Source organism: Saccostrea echinata, unplaced genomic scaffold, assembly GCF_033153115.1.
Source record: "Saccostrea echinata isolate AGI-Se365-2 ecotype Australia unplaced genomic scaffold, CSIRO_AGI_Sech_v1 ptg000015l, whole genome shotgun sequence".
Lineage (NCBI taxonomy): Eukaryota > Metazoa > Mollusca > Bivalvia > Ostreida > Ostreidae > Saccostrea > Saccostrea echinata.
In genome coordinates this window covers 13,378,034-13,391,331 of record NW_026889764.1, presented here as the reverse complement: position 1 = coordinate 13,391,331, position 13,298 = coordinate 13,378,034, and the positions used below count along the sequence as shown (strand labels likewise).

The window sequence follows — 13,298 nt, the reverse complement described above, 5'->3', positions numbered from 1 at the left end:
AATGCTTAAACATTTTACTTTCTTATTAAAAAATGAAACACCGAACTTTGCTTTTAATGAAATTAATTTTCTATACGTTGAAAAATATCACTTACTAGTGAATAAAGAAATATTCATAAACATATCAAATACGGTAATCAACAACGGTATAGCCAATGGTTTATGTGATACATGTATTTCACTATCATTTTTTCGCAATTTATACATGTATGAATACACAGACACTTTTAAGGTCTTCATAGTGTTCTCATTAACATATGGACAGTAATTTTGTTTATAAAAAGAAAAAGTAAAAGGTATAAAGTAATGCAAAATATGCATAGAAATACTTGATAGTATTTTTAAACGAATAGATTTCAATTACTATATTTTTAATAACTCATTACAAAAAAGCTCTATAACCGGGAAAAAAATGTAAGAAAATTCATACTAAAGCAGTAGTATACCTTAAGATAATAATAAAAAAATATATCACAGGTATATCATATACCTGCACAGTTGTACCCATCCCCGACAAATCCAGTGTTACAGCTGCAATCGTATCCTCCATTTTTGTTAGTACAGCTGCCATGTACCTTATCACAGGCGTGTGTGGCGGCGGAGGCACATTCATCAATGTCTTAAACAGAAGGCAAGCTATAGATCGTCTGATTATATATATATATATATATATATATATATATATATATATATATATATATATATATATATATATATATATATATATATAGAGTTAAATCAATAAACATCTTAAAGTCAAGAAAGAGAATATGTCTTACAAAGATTAAGATATGGACAACATCTGTTTTGTTTAATTAATTTATTTTTGACATACTGATAGGAATGTCAATAATAAAGGCGTTTGACCAAGACAAAGGATGAACCTTCATCAAAAGAGGTATTAAGAGATACATTATATGTATGTTGGCTAAAATATGTGTGTGTTTTTTTTTTATCAATTACTGGGCATATACCTATGCATGGAGAGACAAAAATTAAGGCAATCCAGCCCAGAAGGGCGACAAGCAATGGAGGAATAAATTTGAATCAAAATACCACAGCCTCATGTTATTATTTTTTTTTTCTTTTGATGAAGCATGATCAATAGCAAAGAGAGTTTCTTTGGACAAAATGGCAGATACCAGTATAATGTTTTGCAACAGCATGTTTAAGAACATGCATACATTTACTGTCAAAAGACAATTATTCTTACACTTCTAAGACTTTTAAAACTTTAAGAAATTTGAAGACATTAAACTCGGATATATTCTGCTTTATAACATTCTTTTCCATATTTTAATTTCAAAATGACATTTATAACACAAACTTGAACATTTGGATTGTTTTTTATTCTTACCAACACAAGAACGACCATTGACTCCTTTGTTGTACCCTGAGGGACACTGACAAGTGAACCCCCCGTCATTGTTCTGACAGGTAGCGGGTGAAATACAGTTGTGAGATCCGTTGGTGCATTCATTGATATCTAAGAATCAAGATTTCCTTGTCAAACAAACTTTAAAGACTTAGCTGTGATGTCATTCCTTTGTTCTTGCAGCCTTAAAATTTACCTTTATGTAAACCGATATATAAGTGGGCAGTGTGCTATTAAGTGTTATATCAGACTGTCTCGGTAGTGTTACTCTTCTTAATGGGACCGTTACTTACAAAAGAAATTAAAAAAATGATGGTTAAGCACACACAAAGTTTAATATTACAAGTACAATGATCATTTCAGAATATAATAATATGTTTTTCAATCATACATAATTGAAAAAGAAAAATTGAACTTCCAATAAAACCTAATATACTGTAACAGCCAGGGGGGAGTGCAATCGACTAGACCTGGCTTCGGGGTCATAAAACTTAGATGAGCTCACTTTATATCTCAGTCTCACTTTTACAATAGGAATTAATAGTGGAAAAGTGAGATTGACATCAAAAGTGATCTCGTCAAACTCGAGCCCACTAAACTTAAAGCAATCTTTTCATCTAGTGATTTTCCATTACCGGGGTTGAATAATTATATTCAGAGGTAATTTACCACTGGAAGGAGAATTGGCTGGTAAATATGTCAATACAAAAATAAAAATAAAATACAAGAGTTCTGGTTTTATAACAAAATTACATATGCAATCTATTTTAAAGTTATTCTCAATATTTCTATTTAAAAATTAATATAATAATACTTTCAGAAAATGCCTTTTTCTGAGTTTTATTCAAATTCAAGTTAACATTTGTTTTTTGTTTCCTTTCCATATCCAAAATATCATTCACTAGATTGTCGGTATCATAATCCAATGCATTGCTTTCAGATCTAATGCATGTTTTAAGTAGTGTGGAATTTCCTCCCCATTCTCCATTCTAACAATCTAATTCTCTTTTCAATCCTTCATTCTTGAAGAAATTGATTCAACTGTCATTAAAGCTTTCGTCTTTTGCTAAAATATCGGACCGTTGAGAGTAAATTTCAAGGACATTCTTTTAAGTATTGAATATTCCTCATAATATTATGTGAAAAAAAATATATAAAACAGTTTTCTGTCCTTAACTAACGGCCCGACCAGACTTACACCGTCTTATTTTTTGTTATACAGAACCTTAAACATTGCCTTCCAAATTTCATTTGTTAAATTACCTCAGAGAGTCTGATATTTTAACAGAAGACAACATTTTTAATGACAGTTGACGCAATTCTTTCAAAAAATATGTTGGAAGGAAAACTACTCAGTTAATTTTAATCAAATATATAGTTGATAGTATTTGAAGTAATTTAATTGTTTGAAATGGAGAGTAACTTCTTACTTAAAACATGAAGAGAGTTCACAGCAATATCTTGGAATATGATACAGACAATCATGGGAATGAAAAGGAAAATGCAGATGGGAACTTTGATTTCAAATGAACAAACAGAGAAAATAAAAGCTGACGCTGAAGGTATATTAATTTCTAATAACAGACATTGAGGATAACTTTATACAAGGTTGAATATTTAATGGATATTTTTTTTTATATAACCAGAAGTAGAACTCTTCTATGATTAAAATGACAGATTTACCAGCCAACATTGCTTTTGACGGTAAACTACCTCTGTTTATAAGTATTCCATCCAGGTAAGTAAATACACTGCTTAATTAAGTTTATTACAAGTTCAAGGTAGTCGTGTTTGAATCATGGTAAGATCGGTCTCATTTTCTCCCTACCTATTACAGTATACATGTATTCGGTTTAATTGGAAATTTCATTTTTTTTTCCAATTCTGTATTGTGAATTCTAGAAAATAATATTATTTTTTTCAATATTCATTGTACTAGATCATTAAATATTCACGTTTTAATTTCTTTTGCTCTGTAACAGTCCAGTCTGTAAGGATTTCGGTACTAAGACAGTCTGACATTAAAATTAATATCAGACTTTTCACTAATATCGGAGTACCAAAGATAAATTTTTAGACTACAAGAACAAAGAAATGACATTATAGTAATGGTTCAATCGGCATTTAATCATTACATAATTTACAAGACTGCAGCATAAATCTGTTTCCTCTGTTTTGAATGTTCATGATGTAATACCGACCTGTACATGTATACGCATCCTGTCCACTGTACCCGGTTTTACAATTGCACTTGAATCCTCCTTCATTGTTCTCACAAGTGCTCGTAGCATCAACACAGGTGTCAGCATTTGTGGTACACTCATCAATGTCTAAAAATAGTAACATACTAAAAATAGTACCACAATTTTAATACGGTCATTCCATTCTTCAGGAAACATATGAGTAACAAGGGTTTTATTGGAAGAAATATTTTTTTACGAAATCAACAGTCAATCATAACAGGACAAGCCCTAATTTAGTCTTAGGATAAGCAAAGGGCGTTGAGTAAAAGATTTTTTTTTTTCATTATTTTATATTTTGATACTACAGTCTTTCTGAATTAAGTTTTACAGTGTAAAAATTCTATTTTCATGAAAACTTTTAATGAAAACTTTATTTTGGACTTTTAATTTATTTATATATTTTTTATTTTATTTTTTTATTTGGTCAAAATATGATGCTAAAAGACTTTTGTCCAGAGCATTCTTCAGAGAAAATCGGTTCCTATAATCTATCTGAGACCTATTTTTATTATTTGGTTACCTTTCAATTATTAGTTTACCTATGCAGTAATTGCTGGCATTCAGGGCAAAACCAGAAGGACAAATGCAGTAGACTTGTCCACTAGACACTGCACAGGACGCTCTTTCATTTCCACCATCACAGTTGTTCTTCTGTTCAGTTGTGCATTCGTTATCAGCTGTTGCAAAATATTCCGGTGTAGATTATGTGAACAACCACTTTGAAAGAACTAAACATTTGATGGACAATTACAATGAGCGTATTGGATATATATTCCCCTATCTTTGAATTATTTCTTTGGTTTAGTTTTACATACTTATAACTATTCTATTTTTGTAAAAAAAATAATAATAATAATAAATAAATTCTTTTATGAACAAAATGTTTTCTTTTAAATTTACTTCATTGTTCATACTTTCTAAAGGTTATTGAATAGTGAATGACTCCTCTTTAAAAATTGGATTCAGATTAAGGGCCGGTACACACGGTAAGACTTGCCTTATAAGTCTAAAACCTTACATTTTGCAGGACGTACGCTCTCGTGTCCACAGGATTAAGGCAAGATTTACAAGATTATATACAACATTTCCATAAATCCCACGTGTTTCTAGCCATAAATATATAGTGCGTTCGGTCATTGAAATACAAGAATAGATTACTAGGCTTTGTAATATAATTATACCAACAAGTACATTCACACTTCTTAAAAAAAGAGGAAGAGGTTGAACAGAAGCATTTGTAGATATTTTCATTAGCTTATTTGAAAATACTTTGTATTCACTTCAATATACCCACGTGTATTGTTTGATAAAAATAGAATGACACGAATCATAGGCGAATGATTTTCATTGGTTGAGAAGAAAAATTCAGATAAGTCTTATATTAAGAAATAGAGCAATGTTCTATTTGTAAGTCAGACTTGTAAAGCTCGAAAATTGTATTGAGGGTGTACACACGGTAAGGCAAGAACTTAAGTTCTATGACTTATAAGGCAAGCCTTATCGTGCGTACCGGCCCTAAGGAAAGTTGATTCTACTTGGGCTTGAATTAGAAATTATCGTTTCATATTCGTGCAAGGAAACACTAATTTTTTACAACCTAGAGTTTCTCCGTATATTTTTTTTAGCTACAGTTAGACATAGAAAGACTACGCTTCGTTGTTTGATACGTACGTATACAACTGATTTTGTCGGTTGTATTTAATTTATATCCTGTGTTACAGTCACATGTGTAGGTTCCAACTCCGTCCACACATTTCTGGGCACAATTGTTTGAGCCTGCGCACTCATCCACATCTAGAAAATTGTAAAATGTTGCAATAAATCAACTTTTATATTTTCTTTTTATTTCATATTTTCATTCATTTTGTTGGCAATGCTGTCCAGTGTTTATTTTTTGCTTACCCTCACAGGTATTTGTCTGCGTATTTTTGCGATATCCATGGTTACAAACACATGTGTAACTTCCAACATTGTTCCTACACTGGGAGTTAGCGGGACACTGAATGGAGGAGTTTGAACACTCGTCTATGTCTAAGAAAGAAACTCCACATGTCAGTGAATAATTTGAGAAATCACACACAAGCAGACTGTAAGTGGATATTTTTTTAATTTATTATTCAAAATACTTAAGAATGCGGTTATTTTTTATCTTATCCTATATACGGGCAATAGAAAAAATTCTTTAGATATAACGTGTTCCTTTTCAACGTATTTTCAAAAATTTTCTACCATTATAATGTGCTAAGAACTCACTACGTCCTTATATATAAGTCAAATGTTTCTACAGACAGACTTCACAGATACATAGAACATTGAAACTTACCAGTGCAAGCATAAGTTGTCTCTCGTTTGTACCCTGTTTTACAAGGACAGCTGTACCCACCAATGTTATTTAGACAGGTTGTTGTTGCATCATCACACTGGTCAGCATTCGTCAAGCACTCATCCTTATCTATGAACATACAAAAGAAACGGATCATACACATTAATGTTTAGATAGACATGAAATGTGGATAAAACTAGCGGTATTTAAGCGGTGTCCAATAAAACATTATACAAATTATGAGAAAAGCAAATACATGGAACCTCCGCAAAGATCAGAAGTGAAATAAAGATAATCTTTTTGTTAGATTCTTTAAAAAAAAATTAAATTTTAACGTTTTACTAGGTTTTTTTAAAAAAAAAATTTATATAAGAATTGTTAATTACATATAACAAAGATGAACAAAAATTATAATAACTCTTTATGAGATTTTTTGCGTACGTTAAAAAAATTATTTTTTTTCAAATATTTTAAACCAGTAATATACTGTCTTCTCACCAGAACAGCTTTTAGCATCTCCGCCTAGGACATAGCCGTCAGCACAAGAGCAGGTAAATCCAAATGGGATATTGGTACAGTTATGAGCACAAGGAGGAGGTGAGTTCTTAACACATTCATCCTTATCTATTAAAAAAAATAAAGTAGGATATACTTTAATACATGTATGCATATTTAGACGATTTTATTCACTTTTACCACAATATATTCAGTATAGTGTCATGGGGGGGGGGGGGGGCGTAAATATACTTTGCAATAGGATTAGGTACGTTTCTTTTTGTTTTAATGTTTTTAAATGTATATTTCGGAAATAAACCATAGGAAAGGCATCTTTCGTGATATATATTGTAATTTGACACTGTGATTCTTAGTGGTGAACACATTATTTTTTGAATCCCAATTCCTCTTTCCATTTTTTTCAGCTTGAAACATGTGATGGTATGCTGTTTTTCATTTTCACACAAGATGTAATAAATGTACCCGAAAACCACGATTATTTGAGTAGCCACTGATCACTTTATGAAATTCCTTTTTCACAAGAAATTTAAGACAACAAGCAGGGCTAACTGAAACAGAAAGAAGTTTTATCTCTGTTTTTTTTTTTTTTTTAAATTCCTATTCGACAATTTCTTTTGCTGAATTTCTCAGTCTCCAATAAGTTAATCATTAAAATAGCACACCAGCAAAAGTCATAATTACCTGTGCACGTGATTCCATTCCCATCAAGATGAGTCGGACACGATCCGCACGTGAAGCCAGCGGGTGTGGTGCTGAGATCTCGTGCCAAGACATCGGTACAGACAACCCCCGGCCAGCAGGGACCATCTGCACAACCGTCCTCGTCATTCTCACAATAAGTCCCATCGTATCCCGCCACGCAGACACAGGGAACGACAACAAACTGATTACTGCTGCTAACACTGAAGTCACAATGGCCACCGTTCTGAAAGGCATATTTTTTTTACCGTTTTTTACCTGCACATTTTTAGAAAGACGTGCAGTGCAATGTTCTTAAGGATTTACGATAACTCTAAAAAGTTTTAATTACAGTATTTTATTCCAGGAAATATTATCATTATCCATAATTAATGACTCTGGTCCTTTAATATTTTCAATCTTCTATGTTAATATCTAAAATTACTAATATCTCATTAACCTCTGACCTTACCTGACATTTACAAAGCTCTGTTTTTGGCGTCCATAATGACTGCGCCTTCCCATCAGAGACTGTGATTTGAATCACCGCACTGTTAATGTCAGGGACGTTTGTCCACGTCAACACCTTGGTGGAGTTATCTATTGCCAGTCCTGATGGTGCGTCATCGTTCAACAGGAAGTAAATGGTATCGCCAGAATTCTTGTCTGTGGCATCCAGTTGAAATGTAAACGTCTGTCCGACAGATACTTCAAACGTCACATTTCCATTATTAATTTCTGGTGGATAGTTTGCTGTGAACAAAGCATGCATAATTCTCATTTATTTGATAACGTATGTTTAAGTTTTTGAATAAATAAATTTTTCATATCAACACAAAACCAGATAGGCTAATAAAATAGAACAATTTGTACTCTTGGAAATTCCAAGAGATCACTTGAAGACTGTCTCCAAAGATTTCATAGATGATTCAGTGAGGAACCTCAGCACCTTTTTAAATATCAGCTTCAGAGCTGTGTATGAAATCCGAATGATCCTAATTTTTATTGAATGAAGAAGCTGTTATCTTTGATGTCAAATAGGCTGGCTTTATCTTAAGGAATGATTGTATAAAGTGTTGAAAAGTCATATGCTTTTTGAAAATTTTTGCGATTTGAAATTTTCTTAAAGTTCTTTGAGTATTTAGTATCTACATTTGATTAACACCATTCCTCGAATAAGTTGTTGTACAATACTGCTGAATTGTCTCATTAACTGCTGTGAATATTTTTCTGAGGTGAGAAGTAAAGAAATATAATTGGTAGAACATATATTAGATACCGCTACATATCTTTATTTGTAAGTATTTTCGCGACGTTTCAGGAATCCAGGGTTGGCTTGGCAATTCGATTGATTGTTGGGACTTGGGAATGTTGAAAATATTTTTCAATGCAACTTACTGAATGATTTCTGCTTGTTTATATTTTCAAGCAAATTAATGGTAATGTTAACAAAGTGGTACAAGTAAAATGTTTGTGCTTTACCCAAAAGTATTGAAACTTTACCAGTTAAGATAGCAAAGTGGACTTCTAATATAATAAAGTGTAGACGATTTCATATTTATATGAATATGTAAAACAAAACTAGCCCTACAAACAATCAAATAGGAACTTTTCCTGCATATATGGTGTACACTTCAAGAAATAGTTTTCATAATCATTACCTAGAGTGGATTTTGTTTCCTCTAGCGCACTCTTTGTTTCAGAGGTAGAAGAAGCTAAGGCAGCATTTTCTGTTATTTTAAAGTCGAAGTAACATTCCCGACGCAATGCTGGGTTGTCATCCGTTGCAGCTCCACTATTACATGTACTTATGGCAGTGGAGCGTTTGGTTGAATTGGGAAACATGACAGTAAGATCAGGATTGAAAAACACTGGTGTGTAAGACTCGTCAATATGGGTATTCCAAGTGTCGCTGCCATTGTATGTGAATAGGGTGCTGGAATCATTATTTTGCCCTGGCAAAGCAAATGAGACAGCATTATGCAAGACTGTATATATTTTCTATGATCAACTGAAACATTTTATGAATCAAAAATGCGCGGAACAAAAGCTCTTTTTTGTAATCTTTTTAATATAAAAATTTCATAAAATTTCATAAAACCATTTGCCATAGCGAAATTTTTCATAGAAATGTATTTTGAAACATATGATTTTAATATTTGAAACCTTCTACCTCCAAAACGTTACTCACATGTTTTTCCATAGTTATATATGATTTCCTCTGTAGAGGTTGATGGCGTCACTGTTCCATTTGGAGCTTTAAAGTCGTCTGTACTATCGTCGTTAAAGTTACCCAGAAGTCCTGAAAATAAAAGGTTATGCAGGAAGTCCAGAGAAACAGAGTGAGTGAGCATCATAAAAATCCAATATATGTATTACTAACAGTTAATACATTTAAAACATTTTGGGTTTTCTAGGATAGTTGGTAAATGTTTGAACCTGTTTGCAAATAAAGACGAGCAAATAAATTACGATGCTTTAGAACTGAAATTGTAAGTAATGAGGAAACAAATTTCTTTTGGGGGATTAATTAATAGGAAACGTGTGTACAATACATGTACTACGAGTGGAAACAATCATAATTCTTTTATGTTGTGGGTACTTATTTAAAGGTTATCTTTTCGTAAATATGGTTAAATTATGAAATACCTTGGAAGTTGTTTTTGTATTTGGCAGCAGAATCGATGACCAGTTGGAACATTTCATTTTTCAGTTGAACACCTGCTGTCAGACCATCACTGAAGATCATTTTCCATGTGGTAACGTTGTTTGCCTCTGTCTTACTGATAGACACTTCATTCCAGTCTATATCATTGGACAAGTCCACGTTTTCAACACCACCATTTTTCAGGATTTCTATTTATAACACAATTAATGTTTCGTATTTGTTAATTAGCATTTTTTTAATGATTTACTGTGTTGGTATCATGAAATGTAAGAATGAAAGACGGACAACAGACACCTTACTGACGCAGAAGCTCGTCTGATCTCTGATCAAAATAGCTAACAAGAGGCCCATGGGCCACATCGCTCACCTGAGTAACTTTGGCCATGCTGTTCATTACCAGACTTCCCCCCTTGTAATACCTATTGTGGCCCCGCCCTACCCCTGAGGGCCATGATTTGAACAATTTAGAATCTACACTACCCCAGGATGCTTCCACATAAGTTTCAGCTTTTCTGGCTCAGCGGTTCTTGAGAAGAAGATTTTTTAAAGATTCTTCCTATATATTTCAATGTAAAACTTGTTTTCCCTATTGTGGCCCTGCCCTACCCCCTGCGGGTCATGATTTGAACAATTTAGAATCTACACTACCCCAGGATGCTTCCACATAAGTTTCAGCTTTTCTGGCTCAGTGGTTCTTGAGAAGATTTTTAAAGATTCTTCCTATATATTTCAATGTAAAACTTGTTTTCCCTATTGTGGCCCTGCCCTACCCCCTGCGGGTCATGATTTGAACAATTTAGAATCTACACTACCCCAGGATGCTTCCACATAAGTTTCAGCTTTTCTGGCTCAGTGGTTCTTGAGAAGATTTTTAAAGATTCTTCCTATATATTTCAATGTAAAACTTGTATTCCCTATTGTGGACCCGCCCTACCCCCGGGGGTCATGATTTGAACAATTTAAAATCTACACTACCCCAGGATGCTTCCACATAAGTTTCGGCTTTTCTGGCCCAGTGGTTCTTGAGAAGAAGATTTTTAAAGATTTTTCCTATATATTTCAATGTAAAACTTGGATTCCCTATTGTGGCCCCGCCCTACCCCAGGGGGTCATGATTTGAACAATTTAGAATCTACACTACCCCAGGATGCTTCCACATAAGTTTCAGCTTTTCTGGCCCAGTGGTTCGATCTTGAGAAGAAGATTTTTAAAGATTTTTCCTATATATTTCAATGTAAAACTTGGATTCCCTATTGTGGCCCCGCCCTACCCCCGAGGGTCATGATTTTTACAATTTAGAATTTACACTATCCCAGGATGCTTCCACCTAAGTTTCAGCTTTTCTGGCCCAGTGGTTCTTGAGAAGAAGATTTTTTAATGACCCCTCCCTATTTTTGTCTTTTCTTGATTATCTCCCCTTGTAAGGGGACTTGGCCCTTTATTTTAATAATTTAAACTTCCCTTTACCCAAGGGTACTTTGTACCAAGTTTGGTTAAAATTGGCCCAGTGGTTCTTGAGAAGAAGTTGAAAATGTGAAAAGTTTACAGACGGACGGACGGACAGACGGACGGGCGACGGACAACGGGTGATCAGAAAAGCTCACTTGAGCTTTCAGCTCAGGTGAGCTAAAAACGGAGACGTTTTACCTTAATAGACTGCTCTTTCTGCTCATTTTAGATACTAGTACCAAGAGTTCTAGAATAACAAATTGGGTCTAGCAGAGTATTGTTACATATTACATGCTTTACACAGAATTACCCGACTTATACCCCCTAAATTCATAAAAGTTTACGTTTTCTCCTTGAAATTAATTTTTACGATAAAGCACATAATTATATATATGTATATATGGCATATCACAACTCGAGTCCCTTCCAAGATTTTTTTCCACTTAGACAACGCTCCTGAATCTTAAAGCACAATTGACCTGGCCAATACAGAAGAGTACACTTTTTATCTTATATTGCATGTTCAGATTATTGCTCACCTACTATTATTTTAACAAGCGTGACGACGAGTTGAAATCATAAAAGTAGTATAACAAAAATACAAACCTGCATTATCTTTAGCAGAATTAAGGCGAATTTCAACCTTGTCACTGTTAGGAGTGCTTTGTTTGCCAGCAATGGAACTAATGAAGGTTGCGCTTTTCTGACCATCTTGATTGACTAGCGGTGAAAATCGTCCTTGAACCTCCACCTCCGAAGCTATTAACAAAACAAATTCCCCATGCCCGTTAAAGGTAAAGGACAAGCCGTCTAGTGTAGTTAGATGGGGATCACCCAAGGCACCACCTACAAGAGCAAGAAACTAAATGAAAATCTATTCAAATTTAGACAATTAACATACTCCACTAATTGCGTTATTAAAAGCCTTTAAGAAAAACACAATCCTTATTCCATTCAAGCGTGTAAAATTTCAAACGTAGAGAAAAAAAAATCCAAAACAATAAGTGCAAAACATTTTAAAAATTGTAAACTTACCGGCGCCACTGGCGACAAAATTGTCAAAGGTACAGACAGGACGTCTCTCGAGGAAGCCTTGACAGAGATCTGCCTTGGAAGCGTATGAGTTGTTGGCATCACAGCATTTACCATACATATTGTCAGCATCTGTTTGTGCTTGTCCTGAGTGACGCCTGGAGGACAAGAAATTAGTGTTTCTTACACATTAGAAATCAAAACTTCTATTTAAAAGGTGAATAAACGCTGATCTAAAAACAGTCCATCAGAATCTAAAAAATATTGAATTTACACCAACAAACAGGATTTCAGCTAGCCTACTTCTTCTCAAAGTCGAGCAAAATATAATTTTTACCTGTAAGTGTTAAACCCCTTGGCTAACACGTGATCTAGAACCAGTCCTTTATTGGTGTTGTCATAGCAACAACGTATGGTGCGTGCATCGCTTGATGTTGAAGACATGGCGCTTCTTGTTGCAAAACACGCCATAGAGTTTGGAATCCCTGCTTCTGTGTACTGCACTAGAGTGTCTGTCTTCTGTAGTAGGGTGGGTGGGCACTTCGTCACCTCCGCACTCACAACAGGTTTATTGCTGTCGCTGGCGTCAGCGATTATCCACTCTGAACACAGCAGACCCGGATGTTCAATCGGGGATGTCTCTGACAGACGATAGTATGAACGACCTTTACTGTCAATAAAGGAAAAATATCTTTATGAATTTACGTAATATGCAACAAGAATCTTATTATCCTTAAAATAGTGGGTTTTTTTTATTTTACTATTTTTAACAGGCCTGCACTATATTACTTAAAAATGTGTATTTCATCAATGAGTAGAAATATATGAATTTCCTTTTAAAAAATTATGAGAAAAAGTTTTTTCTGAATATAAAATTAAAAGTTAGGTTTATGAATAAAATAACTGAGTTTTTCTACCTGATTATTTCAAATCAATCGAATTTAGCTAGGAACGAAAAACCAGCCAATCACAGACGATTGACTTTATGAAACATTGAACTTTTCACTCCAATCA

General features: G+C 33.8%; 1 protein-coding gene across 1 annotated transcript in view; it reads right to left on the bottom strand.

The window, feature by feature from the left end:
• Nucleotides 1-13,298, bottom strand: part of LOC133187635 (serine-rich adhesin for platelets-like) — a 46,837-nt gene that overhangs the window by 15,421 nt on the left and 18,118 nt on the right. The window contains exons 13-28 of the mRNA XM_061323054.1: nucleotides 12,622-12,954; nucleotides 12,288-12,442; nucleotides 11,859-12,098; nucleotides 9,785-9,991; nucleotides 9,327-9,437; nucleotides 8,797-9,090; nucleotides 7,608-7,888; nucleotides 7,139-7,382; nucleotides 6,440-6,565; nucleotides 5,942-6,070; nucleotides 5,521-5,649; nucleotides 5,290-5,412; nucleotides 4,158-4,295; nucleotides 3,577-3,705; nucleotides 1,358-1,486; nucleotides 491-619 (exon numbers count right to left, since the gene is read on the bottom strand). Coding sequence (XP_061179038.1) covers nucleotides 491-619; nucleotides 1,358-1,486; nucleotides 3,577-3,705; nucleotides 4,158-4,295; nucleotides 5,290-5,412; nucleotides 5,521-5,649; nucleotides 5,942-6,070; nucleotides 6,440-6,565; nucleotides 7,139-7,382; nucleotides 7,608-7,888; nucleotides 8,797-9,090; nucleotides 9,327-9,437; nucleotides 9,785-9,991; nucleotides 11,859-12,098; nucleotides 12,288-12,442; nucleotides 12,622-12,954 — 2,897 coding nt within the window. The remainder of the gene's footprint in view (nucleotides 1-490; nucleotides 620-1,357; nucleotides 1,487-3,576; nucleotides 3,706-4,157; nucleotides 4,296-5,289; nucleotides 5,413-5,520; nucleotides 5,650-5,941; nucleotides 6,071-6,439; nucleotides 6,566-7,138; nucleotides 7,383-7,607; nucleotides 7,889-8,796; nucleotides 9,091-9,326; nucleotides 9,438-9,784; nucleotides 9,992-11,858; nucleotides 12,099-12,287; nucleotides 12,443-12,621; nucleotides 12,955-13,298) is intronic.